At 39.5% G+C, this 16912-nt stretch overlaps 1 protein-coding gene across 5 annotated transcripts in view; it reads left to right on the top strand.

Annotated features, from left to right (window-relative positions):
* The window catches only part of gapvd1 (GTPase activating protein and VPS9 domains 1), a 31359-nt gene that overhangs the window by 3904 nt on the left and 10543 nt on the right, over positions 1 to 16912 (top strand). For 2 of the 5 annotated variants that reach the window (XM_074669929.1, XM_074669928.1), the window contains exons 2-13: positions 3071 to 3289; positions 5374 to 5641; positions 5722 to 6294; positions 6379 to 6462; positions 7502 to 7636; positions 7948 to 8140; positions 8739 to 8820; positions 10180 to 10345; positions 10637 to 10766; positions 11007 to 11132; positions 11242 to 11415; positions 15589 to 15726. In XM_074669929.1, coding sequence (XP_074526030.1) covers positions 3105 to 3289; positions 5374 to 5641; positions 5722 to 6294; positions 6379 to 6462; positions 7502 to 7636; positions 7948 to 8140; positions 8739 to 8820; positions 10180 to 10345; positions 10637 to 10766; positions 11007 to 11132; positions 11242 to 11415; positions 15589 to 15726 — 2254 coding nt within the window. In that variant the 5' untranslated portion in view covers positions 3071 to 3104. Of the gene's footprint in view, positions 1 to 3070; positions 3290 to 5373; positions 5642 to 5721; positions 6295 to 6378; positions 6463 to 7501; positions 7637 to 7947; positions 8142 to 8738; positions 8821 to 10179; positions 10346 to 10636; positions 10767 to 11006; positions 11133 to 11241; positions 11416 to 15588; positions 15727 to 16912 lie in introns of all 5 variants that reach the window. The other 3 variants (XM_074669931.1, XM_074669930.1, XM_074669933.1) reach the window with 3 other exon arrangements.

Genomic DNA, 16912 nt, shown 5'->3' with positions numbered 1-16912 from the left:
CCATACCATTGTTAAATAATGACCCTCATGCTCTACTGTGGGATTAGACTGATAATGTTTGAGTAAAAGACAAAAATTGTGTACATATGGAATTATTGAAGTTAATAATTATTTAAACTGTAAGTGTTTGAATGTTCAACAGCAGTTTAGTTAAAAAAATGCTTCAGAATTTACAGAAATGACTATTTGATTGTAAAATTTTATAGACTAAAATATAGTTTGCTTTAGTGTAAAGTTTGGACCGATCCTTTCCCACCAATGCTCAATCCAGCTTTGAGAAGCTCGATACCAGATACTAGGATCGTATCAGTGCATCCCTACAGTTGATACAAACAAACAAACAAACAGATTGGATTTGTTTTAAGTTTGCAGAAATGTTAAATTCACGTATAGTGTAAAACATCAAGAAGAACACTTCAACTCAAAAACTCAGGGGTCATTTCAGCTTACACTCTTTAAACTTTATTTATCAGAATCAAATTATTGCCCTGTATTTTTATATACAAATATAAAGAAGAAAAAGAAGAAGAGATTAACATATGTTCACAATAACTGTAAAAGTAAGAGTTGTGCATGACAGTGCAAATGAGCAATTGTGCGTAATAAATGAATGACAAGTATCTCCGAGGGGTCATTTGAGGTAAGGGGCCTTGTTGATGCAACCGGCTGCAGATGGAAAGAAATCACATTTAGTACTGTCATAATTAGGGGGGAACCAGTCGGTTTCTGGTATCAGCTATTGATCCAAGACTGACTTAAAGAGTAGGATCAGATATCAGTGACAAAGGGCCCATCCAGTGGGCAGATCCATAGGGCTCTTTGATTCAGATGTCTGAAGCTGCTGAAAACATCATTCTCAGTCTCGTCCTCGTGTTAAATTAACACTGATATCTGATGAGATCCTCATCAGCTGACAAACGCTAAAGTAGTGGTATCAGTATCAGGGCTTAAAAAGATGAATCAGTGTATGACAATTTGTATCAAGACTAAACTTTCTTATGATATGGTGCATATTTTTCTGACACAGTGCGAGCTGATTACATTTACCCTTATTATCTCCTGTTAGCATTTAATAGCACAGATATACACATACACTAATTATATTTATGGTATTATTCATTGGTGTAGAGTTTTAATCAGTAATTACTGGCAGAACTTCTCCCATGAAGACGACTTCTTTTATCTTTAGGTCTGTGAATTGTTCTTATTATCTGTTAATCCAGCAGCATTCTCTCATTGGTTTCTACAGGAGGAGCTCTAGTGTTTAACAGACATGTAAGAACTTGTTTGGCCCCATAAAGCGTGTAAGAACATAAAGTAAACATTTATAAACGGCTAAGTAATGCTAGCTCAAAGGCTTAAAGCAGAGCATTATAATGTCTGTTGTAAGTCAGCCCATCATTGTTAAAGTGTAAATACTCAGTGACTCAAACATCACATTTATTCTAACATGAAGTAATAACTGAACATATTTGAGATCTGTCATAAGCAAATGTTTGATACTTTAATTATTATAACTGGTTATTTACCTTCCCAAATCTGCAATATCAGTAACATATTTTTAAAAAATCAACTTTGTTTGAATTTATTTCTTGTTTGGTATTTCCTGTCTTTTTTCTTTCTTAAGTTACTCGAGTCCTGCCCTCAGACTGTCTCTACAAACTAATAAACTCACTTTCTCTCTGTCAGGCTGACAGAGGTTGGTTTCACCAGCATTTTTCCAAAAATGACAACAAGCTCTCAGAGTAATGTTGATCAGTTATCACTCTCTGTTCTTGCTTTGCCAGGGGAATTCAGCGTGGAGCTCGTCAGCTTGTGTTGAAATCTGCATAACCAATCTGATTTGTCAGGCATATCAACACCAGTGCTGTGGTTGTCTGTTTGCTTGTGAGCGGTGACACTGCCTTGCAGTCATTCCCACTGTGGGGCACTTTTCTCCAGTCTAGTCTCATTCTCCTCCCCAAGCCATAACTCCACAGTTAAATCTGTGTTTACTATGTTAGCACCAAGGCCACAAAGAGGCTTTTGTGCAAAGGATTCACCAAGAAATCATTCAGATTTTATGCACTTGGCTTGGTTTGTATGTCTTGGCTGTGTACATCAGGAAAAGCAGAGAGTGATTTGCATATTCTGCTGTGAAGAGTCTCCTGAAGCTTGTGAAAAGGGTGCTTTTGCTGTTCTCGTCGAGCCAGTGTGTGAAGCACATGGAATGCAAATGATTTTTCTTGTATGACAGGAGCATCATATGTTAGCTCACATTTAGTTTGAAACTTTATCAAACTTTTTTTATTGGAAACTTGATGACAGAAACATGCTCTCTGAAAGTTTTAGCAGCTTTCCTTTTGGCAACTTTCACTCAAAAAAGTAGAACTACTTTCTGCTGCTCTGCCAAAATCCATGTACTTTTCCAACGCTTCAAACAAATGAAATGAAAAGTGATGTTCTTTGCTGCTTTCTTTCAGAAAAAAAGACAAAAATAATAACAATAAATAGATAATCTCAACGTAGGACTTTCTAAAGTTAGTTTCACTATAGCTTAGAGCAAATATGCTACAAATGCTGCAAGTACACATCCTCGCAAGAATGTAGCAGCAACATTGTTCAGAGAAATGGACAGAAAAATGTGGTTCCCCCTCCTTGACATATGTGCCTGCTACAGAGTTTGAATAAGTTTCTGTGCTTTAGAGTTTTATTTTTGATCTTCATAAAGTCAGATACAGTAGACTGACACAATGTGCTCAAGTGTGATGAGGCTGCAGAGGCTGTGACATCCTGACTTTGTTTGTCTTGCAGTTTTCCAAAATGCAAGCACAAGCAGATTTTTTTATCGGACCCTAGACCCAGTCCTACTTTATAAACTCATATCTCTTAAGCTCTTCACACCCATTACAAAATAAACCTATGTATCCGTTTCCCAAAGGCTATTAGCTCTTGTTACGACAGATCAACAATTAAAGAACATTCTTCTCAACCCTTTCAGTTCAGTGGTTATCTGAGCTTTTGTTTTGATTCAGTTTCACATGTTCACTTCATTTACATGCTTTTGACGCATCTTGTTCTTGTGCTCCAGTCGTTTAGCTTTTGGCCTGTGTGAGCTGGTGAAGATGGTGAAGCCAGACATCCACACTCTGGCCCACCACCTGAAGCAGGAGCGGCTGTATGTGGCATCAGAAAAGCAGCTGATCCAGAGGCTGAACTGCGATGTGCTGAAGACAGCGGAGAGGCTGTACCGGGCCGCATGGATCGCCAAGCAGCAGAGGATCAACCTTGATCGTCTTATTCTCACCAGGTCAGATCCACCACAGTGTTATAAAGTGATGCTTAAACAGCTCAAAGAATCAAGTCCAGAACTTGACTCAGGACTTGATCAGCATAATGTTGGGAAAGTTTTGAATAAGGGGGTAACACTCTGCTTGGTTCACTCGTAGTTTGAAATAGAAATGTGTCACCACTAGGGCTGCAACTAACGATTATTTTTAAAGATGACTAATCTATCGATTATTTTTCTGATTAGTTGACTAATCACGGTTATTTTGTGTTTCAACCTAATTTGTCCTTTAAAATGTGCAGACCTTTATAATTCAACCTGTGTGTTGCATTTTCACTGCATTTACCCAGAGTTAGGTTCTCTCCTCTGATTGGTCAGCCCTGTGTCATCTTTGTTTGTTTATCTTTATTTTATTTATGATGACATAAAGATATAAGTTCAATACAAAAAAATAAATAAATCTCAAAATGAATGAAGCAGGTAACAGGGAAATGAAGTTGTTGTATGCAGTGTTGGACAGACCGCTTATTAGTGACTTTGGGCTTGTTTTCTAATGTTTATTTGCTTATTGGGGCTTGCTTTGCTCTCTGTATGATCCTGTCTGACTCTCTCCCAGCTCTCCATGACAATGCGTTTAGTTTTGTTCCACATGCACTATTTCGCTCATGCGCACTCCGCCCCTCCTCCTCCCCGCTGAGTGTTACCGCTGCAGTGTGAGCTTGATAGTGAGAGCTCCATCATATAAATGTCCTCTCTTTACAAAAGTTAGGGGAGTTTTGACGCTAGTTTGTGACTCAGATCCTGAAAAACTGTCGGTAACAGAGAGTGAAGGAGACTCCCTAAATCACGTTATCAGACGCTAAACACCGAGAGCTGTCAGGCTGTTCAAGCCGGAGATGCAGAGCCTCCGTCAGCGCACAGCGCTCTCTGGGAGTGGAGATTTTTCCTCATCAATATTCCTCACGTATGAACTTGGTGATCTTTTCCCATAAAAGTATCCAATAACACAGCACCTCATGCTGTGAACTGAAGTTACGAACGAGTATTACCCCCTGATATTTGATTTCACCAAGTGACCACGACAATGAAAACAATAATACGACGCGTCGACTATTAAAATTTGCATCGATGAATTTTCATCGTCGACGTAGTCGATTATGTTGACTAATCATTGCAGCCCTAGTCACCACTACTTAAATTCATGTACTAACAAACTGCCTGCATGCTTCAAAGTTTTTCCTGGCTCAGTGAGGCTGAGGTGGTGAAAAACATTTTATAGAGACATATTTTATAAACATTGAGACAGTAAGAAGAATATAAAAATTGAAATTTTGAGCATCAAATTTTTATGTTTTTACCGCAATTTCTTAAGAAATTATCTTCATGTTATTCATAGAAAACGTATTTCATCATCATAATTTAATATGTATTCTGTACTTACTGCATCAGTGTCTAATGTCACATTCTAGATATTTTAATTCTGTTAGAAGTTGGAAACATTTGTTGCTTGTTGATGCCCTACCTACTTATGCTTTTTAAATAAAGTCCTCTGGCTCAGTAACTTTTAATGGCTAAAATCTGTTTGTACCTTTTTTTAAAATCCTTTTATTATCCAGATAGGCTCCTCTAAAACAATTGTGCACATCAATACTCTTTAATAATTTGGCAACACATAAGGGCACTTCATATTTATTGTATTTATAATGTCAGATGTACACATAGTAAATGTGAGATGTATAAATGTTACTATTTTGTTAATGCCCAAGTTCAAAGACTAAGAAATACAGTTACTAGTGTGAGCATGATATCATTTGGTGTTCCTGTTTACCCAAAGCCTTGTCACTTCATTTAAAATCAGCCGTCCTGAAAAGGGACGCAGAGCCAGCATGTAATCTAGTTGATGTATTCGCTTGTCCAGAGGTTGATGTGTGTCACTCAGGTCTAAGTTAGATGATGTTTTATCTGTTACTCAGCAAATATTTCAACAAGCTCCCTAAAACTGACCCTGGTTGTAACCAGGAGGAGATCTGCTAGTTTGAGGGGAGGAGTTAAAGTATTTCATTATATTTTGTATTTTATTTAAACTTTTTATTGTTATTCTACAGTGCGGAGGCTTCTCCAGCTGAATGTTGCCAACATGCCAAAATGCTTGAGGACACTCAGTTTGTTGATGGCTACAAGACGCTGGGCTTCCAGGAGACGATCTATGGCGAGTTTTTGGCCAGGTTGAGGGAGAACCCAAGACTGGTGGCATCCTGTCTGGTGGCAGGAGAGAGGCTGAACCAGGAGCACACCCAGGGGGTCATCCACACAGTCTTCACCTCTCTTTATGGAAACTGTATCATGCAGGAAGATGAGAGCTATCTACTACAGGTTAGCAGCCCTGTCTGTCTGTGGCGTTACACATTTACTAAACAGTTTCAGAGCCTGTCTTGATGATTTTTTTTTTCCAGGTGTTGAGATACCTAATAGAGTTTGAACTGAAGGAGAGCGATAACCCTCGGCGTCTGCTGAGGAGAGGAACTTGTGCCTTCAGCATCCTCTTCAAGCTCTTTTCAGAAGGTCTGTACTCAGCTAAGCTCTTCCTCACTGCCACCCTCCATGAACCCATCATGCAGCTCCTGGTGGAAGACGAAGACCACCTTGAGACAGATCCAGCCAAGGTGACAGAACGCCTCACTCCGGCACAGCAGGAGCGTTTTGGAGAGAAGGGCTCAGACGGCTACAAACAAAGAGTGCAGGCTGCTGTGGAGGCCAACGAAGCCAAGCTGGTAGCTCTGGTCAACAAGTTTATCGGCTATCTGAAGCAGAACACATACTGCTTTCCCCACAGCCTGCGCTGGATTGTTTCACAGATGTACAAGACTCTGTCCTGTGTGGAACGTCTGGAAGTGGGCGAGGTGCGCACCATGTGTACAGACCTGCTGCTCACCTGCTTCATCTGCCCGGCTATAGTTAACCCTGAGCAGTATGGGATCATCTCAGATGCCCCCATCAATGAAGTGGCCCGCTTTAATCTCATGCAGGTCAGTGGCACGGCAGGTTTTCTGTTTGCACAACACTGATAGGAACCATAGTACAGTAATAGTGCATGTTTCTTTGGTGTTCAGGTGGGACAGCTTTTGCAGCAGTTGGCGATGGCCGATGACGATGCAGACCCAAGACGGAAAAGCAGTTTGTCAAAATTTGATAAGGTTTGTGAACCACTGAGATGTTTTATTTACTCTATCGCAACAAATATCTCCTTATACATATTTATCCTTCTGCTGCTGTATTGCTGTTGTGACCAAGGTTATAATAGTTAACTAAAACGAAACTAAAAACAAAAACTAAAATCTAAAATATGTTGCAGTTAACTCAAAATAATAAAAAAACTAGAAAAGAAAACAAAAACGATAAGTAAACTAAAACTGTATCTTGTGTTCATAAAACGAATTGAAACTAACCTAAATTAAAGACAAAATGTCCTTAATTATAGTTTTTGACAATATTAAAGCCTTTAGGATTTAAATTAATCCGACACATTTTCCCAACCAATTTTACGATAGTTTTCGGCAGTTGTCAGCGCCGTACGGCATCATCACAGCGACGTACTGGGATGTGCTTGTTTACTGCAGTGACTGTCTGTGTGCTGTGCTGCAACAAAACGTAGAGTAGCAATGAATTAGAGCATCTGTAATAGTTTTATTTCATGTGAGTCTGACTTTATTGTTACAGAGTCCAAGTTTCTAATTATTAAAGCTCATACTATATTGTTTTATATAATTTATGTTTTTACTATTTTTATTTAATTCATGTTAACATTATTTTTATATAATTTATGTTTACATTTTTATATTATTTTCTTGTGTTTAAGGCAGCAGTTCAGTATCAGCATTGACTGAGCAGTGAGCACTATGTTGGACTGGAAAATAAACTGTATTACAAAATATTTACTCTGACCTTTTTGAATCCTGCACCTGGTTAATAAGGTATGAAAAAAACTAAAACTAAACCAAAACTAAACTGAAACTAAACTAAAACTAAGCCTTGTTGCAAAAATCAAAACTAAATAAAAACTAGAATGCCTGCTCCAAAACTAACTAAAACTAAACTATAATGGTAAAAAAAATGTCAAAACTAACTAAAACTAAACTATAATGACAAATCCAAAACTATTATAACCTTGGTTGTGACTCCTGAATTTCTCCTCCGGGATAAATATATTCTATTCTATTCTATCTCTGCGTACAGAGTTGTGTTGCTGCCTTTCTTGATGTGGTGATTGGAGGAAGAGCAGTTGAGACCCCACCCATGTCCTCAATGAACCTTCTTGAAGGCCTCAGTCGGACTGCAGTCTATATCACCCATAATCAGCTGCTTGTGTTGGTAGGTTCTAAATACAGCATTAGTATACTGTTAAAAAAACGTAGACACTAGCCTGTTATGACAACCTTCATAGAGGTTAAAAAGGTTATAAAGGCAAAAAAGACTAAATATATATTTTTTTCGTTCATCATATGGTACCTTTCAACAGCTAACAATAGAGGTGACATTTTCATCAACAACACTCTACATTGACCTTTGAAAACAGTACTTTGATGAGTGCAAACTTGCCATGTTGCACCCTTTTTCAGAAGAACTGTTGACTTTTCTATGATCAGTTCGCTCAAGACTAATGTTGTGCCCTTCCTGTACAGGTGGACTATGTGCGGAGTGTAATGGCCGGGGACCACCTGCGAGAGGAGGAGCACATGGCTCTGGAGACTTTGCTTGCAAACGTTCCCCAGTCTCGAACAGTGAAGAGCAACAGCCTGGAGCTTACTCCATCTAACACCCCTCAGCTCTCCCCAGCCACCACTCCTGCCAACAAGAAGAACCGGCTCCCAATAGGTACCTTCCTCATCAGTACTCCTGACAAATCTTCCACTATTCAAAAGAAGGATGAATTTAGATGCGTCTATGATGCAACTTCATGTAAACTCCTGATTTGAGGATCTTAAGAATATTTTTGCTTTGTGTGAGTACAAATATTTGAAACAAGAACTAGTAAAGAGATCTGAAATACTTCACGCTATGAGAAACTAAATAAGTGGAGTTGAGTGGTGATGGCTAGTGAAAAGCCTGTTTTCTAGGAAGCTAATGAGCTTCTTCTCAGCTTGTTATAAAGATAATTAGCATGGCCTGGATTGAGGCTCAATTACAGAAATGACAACCAATTAAATTACCAAATATAAATGAACTGGTTTTAATTGGAATGGATGGAAAAGATGCATAGACTACCTTCATTAGCATTCTCAAGACAAATGATGCTGTAGTAACACCCCCTTAATTAGAAATGAACCATTTGTGCTTGCTTCTCTGAAATATGACATTTATACACACAGTCTTGATTTGATACTTGAGATACTTTAAAATCTGAGTTTTGTTCTTTCTTCAACTCCCTACCTTGTCCTTCTTCTTTCCTCTTGTGCTGCCAATGAATGACCAGGACACCACTTAGCCGCTATAACATCCTGGGACCCCACAACAACCACTCTGTCTGCTCACATTCCATTAGTAACCCCTTTTGGTGGGTAGCCAGCATTAGAGCTGGAGGAGATTTGACCGGTGTATCTGTTGTTTTGTTCGGTTGGATATTAGATAACACTCATGTAGTCCATTCTCCCAGCTGCACAGTAACCCCCCTGCCTCGCCACTGTTGCTTAGCGCTGCAGTCGTCCATTTGCTCTCACCATGCTTGCTTTGCCTTGCACATTGCTGTGGCTCTGTCAGAGCTATGTTTTTGCACTGATTTTGTTTTCTAAGTTTTCCCCTTTTCTGCTTCCTCATCTAGCGGATTATGGCTTTTCATTACCAGGTAAAACAGGGGAAAAACTCTCTATCTTTCCTCCCCCTGGTCTGAACCTTAGTTAGTGGTCAAACAGGAGTGATGTTAGATGACAATGGTGACAGTTATGAGACACAGCGGCACTTGGCTGTTTTGGTTTAGATTAGCAATTAGGGTCGCGGGCTTCCTAAAAAATCTTAGTTGAAGATGATGTTGTTAGTGAAGAATTCAATTTAATCACTATCTTTAAAGTTTTTATATTACCTTTCATTGGAAAAAAGCATTTGGTTTGGGAAATACCCATGACCACTGTAATTTTCTCAGGATTACATTTGTGTGTCTTTCTTGAAAAATTTTATGAGTGATTATCAGGCTCCTGTGTTTTTTTGTTCGTTATCCTAACTGTTTTAAGAATCAGTGCAACAGGACAACAACCACTAAAGCTTAGGATGAAAATATGTCAGTCTGGTAGGAATGGAATGACTGTCATGCTTTGCTTAACTTTCTCATTATGCCAGGCCCGGTTGGTATTTGGACATGCACAGAGTGCCATGTTCAAGCAAATGCCATACCAAATGATGTCAGTGACCAGGCTGCTTCATGTGTTTTAGAAGTTCTTATAACATAACATTGTGATAATATTTTTTTACTGACAATGACAGGAAGTTGTGTTAAGCTTTCTTTGCGCTTTTGTGTGTTGGTGTCTGCCTCCAGCCTAACCAGTGCACTAAATAGAGTGGAATACATTTTGAGAAGATGCTTAAAAACAATCTCATCTCTTGTTTTTTTTTAACTTACTAATATCTGACATAAAAGATAGAAATAAACTTGTCTGTAATGTCACACAGGTTTTATGTAAGACACAAATTTGAACATGTTCAAGTGTTTATTTGGCATTTTTTTAGTGGAGCTCATCTTACAGTTCCAAAGTCATTCTAAGCATTATTCAAGAGCACTTACAGCCCTGTGACCTCCCAGACGAGCTTGTCAGAAAAAGCTGTTTATTTCCACCACTAACTGTGTAGTTATTTAGTGAAACATCCATGCCTTAATGTAAGAACTGTAAAATAACAGTTACTTTCTGTTCTTTTCTTTCAACTGGCCAACAAGCAGCAGCTCGAAGCCGAAGCCGTACTAACATCGCCCAGGAGGGGGAGGCAGAGGCCAGCTCGCAAGAATCCCTGCAGGAGCTACTGCCAGAGGAGGTGCTAGTGATTTCACTAGGAACTGGTCCTCAGACTATCCCTGGGATGATGTCAGAGAATGAGGTAATGTGACTTGAATTAATGCACTCATTTGCAGGAGAGATGATGATGTGATAAATTCAGTGTCATATATTTTCCTGTCACTGAAGGGGAAAAAGGCTCCTTGAAGTCTGTGTCAGGCATTCTTTAGTGTTTTTTAAGTGCTCACGAGTTTCTGCAACTGATGGGGAAACCTTATATCTCATACAGGACCCAACTCAATAACATCCAGCTCAAAATGACAAAGGCAAAGCCACTTCACATTTTCTATTTTCCCTTTTTGTGTGTGCATCTCCACTCTGTACGGCTCTCAAGGTTTTGAACCTGCAGATGACAGATGGGGCCCAGGGGGAAGGCCATGCTGATGATACCAAGCTGCATGGCAAACCAGACAAAACCCTGCGCTTCTCCCTCTGCAGTGACAACCTGGAAGGCATATCAGAGGGTCAGTGTGCAGCATGTGTAACTACATAACCAACAGTTTTATTGGTAGTCTTATGTATTTTCTTATTGGTATCTGGAAACCTGGAAAGTACAAAAAAGCTGTTTGTAGAGAAAACAATAACAGGAAAGTGATGTACTTCAAACACTAATGCATATTTTGTATTTCAGTATCATAACATGTTTATAAACTAACAGATGAATCATTAACTTTCACTTTTCCCCCCTTCATGTTTTCTCTCAGGTCCATCCAATCGTTCCAACTCTGTTTCCTCTCTGGACCTCGAGGGAGAGTCTGTCTCTGAGCTGGGAGCTGGACCATCAGGGAGTAACGGGGTGGAGGCTCTACAACTTCTGGAGCATGAGCAGGGTGAGTGTATTCCCTAAGGAGCTGGAAGCTGCAGAGAACAGAGGACAGGCAAGAGATTATAGATGAAATATATTTGTGAGTCATTCGTACACCTGTCCATCTCCTGCAGCCACCACTCAGGACAACCTGGATGACAAACTGCGCAAGTTTGAGATCAGAGACATGATGGGTCTGACGGATGATCGGGACATCTCTGAGACAGTCAGTGAAACGTGGAGCACTGATGTGCTTGGCAGCGACTTTGACCCCAACATGGATGAAGATCGTCTGCAGGAAATAGCAGGTGGGGCATGACCGCGTTCGTACACCCCTCTCACCATTAAGCACACTGATTGATGTACACGGTCTGAGTGATCATTGTAAAGTTTATAAGATGAATTAGCTTCACAAAGGGACCCTGTTTGACTGCTGTGAAGGGTTTTTTGGGAAATGTCATCACCTTGTGGTTTAAAAGAGAAACAGCATCATAAGTCAGGTCTGTTCAAGTGAAGTTTCTCACAAACACACATAAACACAAATTTCTTGTTTCATATATTTCTTGATTCTATTCTTGTTTCTTATATTTTTAGTGATTAATAGAACAAACTTAAGATTAAAAGTAAAGTAAAGTAAAGTAAAGATTAAAAATAAGACAGTTTTTCTCACTGGAAGTAAGTTTTGATCAACACAGTATTGAGGGCTAGTTCGTACAACCCATATTCAAAAACAGCTGGGACACTGTAAATTGTCAATAAATGCAGATTTTAGTTGTCAAATCATTTTAACTCTATTAAAAAATAGTGAAAACATGGTATCAAATATTAAAACTTGTTTTGTAAAATATCGGGAGAGATGCATTAAAACACAAAAAAAGTTATGTAATGCTAGAAAGAAAAAAAATGTACCTGAAGCACAACTGCTAAGTCATTAGATTGGTTTGGAACAAGTCGGGATAAGTCTGGGCACAAAGAGGAATTCCAGAGAGGCTAGGTGTTAAAATTGTGTGATATTAATCTTGAAGTGAAAAAGTCCTTACGGTTTTACAACATTGCTCCTTAGTGCATAATTGAAAAGAAATTGGAGATTTTATTAACTGCAGTCATAAAAATCGTTAGAAAGATTCAGATAGTTTGGAGAAATCTCGGTATGAAAGTTCAATAAACAAACTAGATGGCAATCATCTCAGGCAGCTCTAAATTGTAATTCTTTTTGGAAATTATGGACACCCTCTCTTCTAGAAAAGGATGGGATCACCCAGCTTGTTATCAACACAAAGCCTAAAAGCCAGCATCTGCGACTGCATATGGATGCATAAGTGTCCATTTCCATCATTAGCTTATACATCTGGAAAGGCACTGTTACTGCAAAACAATACATACAAATTTTGGAGCAGCATATGCTGTCGTCCAGAAAATACCTTTGTTTTTTTGGCCTGCCAGCAGTCCCAACTTCGGTATCAAGAATGGCAAAACATTTATATAATTCCGCTTTTTTTGATTACAAGCATTAATAGCGTTGGTAAAAGAAGAGGTGATGCAGCATAATTGCAAACATGCCCCATGTCCCAACTTTTGTTGCTGACATCATATTTTAAATAAGCAGATATTTTTCATTGAATGATAAATCATTAGATTGTGTAGAAACTATTTTGGGGGTTATACATACATAGAAAAGACATTCCTTCAATGTATGAATGTATTCAATGTATTTCTATTCAATGATAGAAATGAAGTTCATCTGCTCAACACTGTAGAGTAAAAAGTACATCAGCCAGTGAAAGGCTGTGGAGGTATTGTGAAGTCAGATGCAGACTCGGTGTAACAGTCTCCATGTTATTCTAACCCTCATCCTCCAGTCTCCCCTGCCTGAGTCTTTCAGAGCCTTCCTCTGCCCATCTCTCTTTCCTTCTCTCTGCCTCTCCCTCCTCTTCTCTCTCTGACATTCACTCAGTCCCTGCAGTCTTATTGACCTTGGTTCCTTCTCATTTGCATCCACCATTTTTCATTCTTCGGAATATGGCGTTGGGGGACTTTTCCATCATTAAGTGAATTTACAGCGATTTCCTTATGTGTTTTCTCCAAGGGATTGGGTTATGAGATGCACATTAAATATCCATTAATACCTCATTATCCCACTGATAAGATTACCATGATAATGAGGCAGAAATTCTAATTGTTTCACTTCTTGTTGTGCCACTCATTTAATCATCCACCTGAAAGACAAGTACTCTGCGCCCCTACCTTGAAGACTGTAAACACGGACAGCGGGATAGAGCTCTCCCACCGTTACTGAGAGCCCTGCCCCCGCCAACATCAGCACACACTGTTGCCTGGGTGCTGGCATGCATCGAGTACTCATGGCGTGCGTGTGCCATGAGGTGGAATCATGACATATCAGGGGGCAAGGCGGCTACCACAGGCCCACTTTTTGATCTTGAGCCTTGGCCACTGACTCCCACTCACACCTGCTGCCTGTTTTCCCTCCCCTCCACGTTCTTCCGCCTTGTTAAGCCATGGCTTCTCATGGAGATGTGGGGGGGATGCAGTGTTGAGGACTTTGTAGGAGTGGATGGGCGAGGCGGTAATTTGGTTGTGAGTAATGCTGGGCTTAATCAACAGCTCAAAGTCATGGCCCTGGAGGCCAGGGCAGGGTGAGATATTACCATTAACCTTTCACCTTTGGCGCAGTGGTATATGTGCCTGTGGGTCCCAGCATGAAACGTATGTGACCTCCAACTCTCTCTGTGTCTCTGTATGCAAAGCTCAGTGGCTCTGAGGCCCCGTCCACACAGCACACAGGGGTTTCTGTGGTAATTTAGCTCATCTCAGGCCTTCTCACTGTGTTGTCTGAAGGCAAACCTCTATAATTAAGATAGGGAAATGTAAGGCTGAACAAACTATCTATATTCCGTTTCAAATTCACCACAGAGTGAATAGAATTTAATAAATTTAAGCTAATAGGCACTCATTTAGTAAAAAGTAGAAAGTAAAGAAATATCTGTACAGTGTCAGTAAATTTGATGATTACTGCTCCGACGTGTGGAGATGCATATCTTCTTCTTCTCTGCCTTATAAAGAGTCGCGCTGTTTATGTCATTATTATTTGAACTATATCGATCAATTTAAGAAAGTTTACAATTTAACTTAAACTTCTCAGAAAAAAAAGTATTTTTTAAATTTAATTGCTCTCTTAAAGGCCCCTTTTTTAAAAGTTAAAATATAGTTATAAAAGTGTTTGACCCCAAAATAATAGGGGTGGAAGAAAAAAATGTATGTATCAAAGTATCAGGATTTTTTAACAATTTTAAATTAGGAATTTTTCTTCACAAATATTTTTTTTATTTTTTTTACTTAGTTTTTTAAATTGAAGTCCTTTATTGTAGTCTTAAGCCCTTTGCACACCAGATGCATATTTTCGCGCAAATATTTCACACATTATTTATTTTTCCAAACCTACTGTTTTTCTATGCACACCAGCTTTCACATTAGTAACATTCTTTCGATGAGTGAAATTGCGGCTTTTATATTTTTGGACCGAGGTCGATTTTTCCAAAGTTTCGCTTGTGACGAGTACACATCTGACCAAACAAATGCTCGTTGTTCATAAGTCACATACAAAAAAATTCAACATTGATTGTGTTTGTGTCCCAGGACCAGGTTCTTTACGACAAAAGACATAAAATCTACAAAGAAATTGATTACAAAGACATCGTTTGAAGGAGAATAGCCACGCAGATTGAATATGATGCCTCCAAATTTTTCGCAATTTCATGCCATTTATTCACATCGCCGTTGGTGTGCAAAGGCCTTTAGTTTATATTGTGGGTTGGAAAAAAGTTAAGATTTCAGACCCTCTGGATAAATCTTAAATACTGACTCGCATATGATGCGCTGTTTTGGGGAACATGTGGATAATCATTCTGTCGGTCATTGTCTGTTGTAGCCATCATCATCATCATCATCATTCAACTTTTTTCACTTGGTCTGATGTTTAAAAAGCAAACAAAAAAGCAAACGGAATATCCCAAAATCTGGACTATCAAAGAAATGCAATTTAAATCACCCTAAATATTGCAAAAAAATCAAATCGGTAGAAAAGGCATATCGTCCCAGCTCTAAAAATTAATCAGTAGTTACACCCAACCATAGCACCACATGAACTTTGAGATGTTTTGGAATAGAGCATTGTGAGTTTTTGTTGCACACAAGCAGCTCTAACATTTCAAGATTTTATGAAAGGCATCTTTCCTGTAGTGCTACTCCCAAGTTCACAAGACGCTCATATTTAAAGCCTGAATAATTTATAAGAAGTAATTACAGAATATGAATCAACACCAGTGTCCTGATGACACAGATGTTTTGTAAAGAACACAAAGGTACCTTCCAGATGACTTTCCAACTCTAGAGGTGATTCCTCGACACTTTTTTTTCCTGTGAGGAGTTTAACTCTTTGTCTGTCTCTTCCTCTCTGCTCTCAGGGGCAGCTGCAGAGAACATGCTCGGCAGCCTGCTGTGTCTTCCTGGCTCTGGTTCAGTTCTGCTGGACCCCTACGGGTCCACTATCTCAGAGACCACGAGCGAGGCCTGGAGTGTGGAGGTTCTTCCCAGTGACTCAGGTGAGAAAACAGGTTTAGTCTGTTGTAGTAGACCCTCTTTGACTTCCTGTTTCTCCTGATGTTTTCTTGACTGTTACACTTCATCTCCATGACAGTCTCCAACATCTGTGTGTGTGTGCATGTTTATGTTTCCTCCACAAAGTGGGGGTGGGGAGACCAGGTGTGGTTGCACAGTATTCTATATTAATAAATGTGTGCATGCATCTGTCTTCATATTTGTCTGCACTTTCCTGCATAGGGCAAATTTCAGGGAAGATCTGCCTCTGCCAGTAAAAGGCAGCTCAGGGTTTCCTTAGAGGGACCACCAGGTGTGTTTGCACCTGTGGTGAAGAAGTAGGGAGGGAAGTACAAGGACAGCAGCTGTCTTCGCTTTACATGGTGTCACTTTTTCATATGGCTAGAGATGAGATTGCATACCATATAGTTTACATCACATTACTACGACGTTAAATATACAGGACATGAGTTTACACCAGTCGTCATTCCTCATGTGAAGCAGTTTTATGAATGACAGGTTCTTCTTTCTGTCTTTTCTGACACGGTGAACTCACAGACCAAACCTTTGTTAGTGAGAGATTATGTGCTTAACTCCCCCTTTTGAAACCGTTGTTTTGTGAAAATCACCAGAGTGTTTTTATTAACAGCGTTAAGTGTTTCTTTGAAAAGCCTGAACCTTATGTTAATTGAAGTAGTACACCACTTCAATATGTGCCGAGCAGAAATGACATGCATGAGTGTCTTGATTGCTTTTTGTTCCGTTTGCTGCCCCTGTTCTGCTCTGTAATAGCACGATAGGAGACTCGCTTCGAGTGCAGCGCTTGTTTCATGGCTAGGCAGCAGAAAACTACACTCTGAAGAGCACTTCACCAACACATTATTACTAACGAGCATGCAAATGAGTACTGCTGTTAGTATGGAGCCTCTGGGTTTGACCCAACAGCTCCGTTGGGTAGCCAAAGAATTGGCCGTACTAGCTTTATGGCATGGTTTGGCAGTTATAAGACATGATAATGTATGCTTTGTTTGATTTCTCACATATGTGCCCACTTGGTTTCCCAATAATCTTAACACAAGGGGGTTGGGGAGAGCGAATGACCATCATCTAAAACTAACTAACACAAGTACAGTGGGCTATGAGTTTATTTTCAGTGAAGCTTTATCTACACTTGAAGTAGAAAAAAATAAC

Source organism: Halichoeres trimaculatus, unplaced genomic scaffold, assembly GCF_033239565.1.
Source record: "Halichoeres trimaculatus isolate MK-OKI-2021-1 unplaced genomic scaffold, fHalTri1.1 fHalTri1_scaffold_5, whole genome shotgun sequence".
NCBI lineage: Eukaryota > Metazoa > Chordata > Actinopteri > Labriformes > Labridae > Halichoeres > Halichoeres trimaculatus.
The sequence above is the reverse complement of the archived record's forward strand: the minus strand, read 5'-3'. Positions and strand labels throughout refer to the sequence as shown.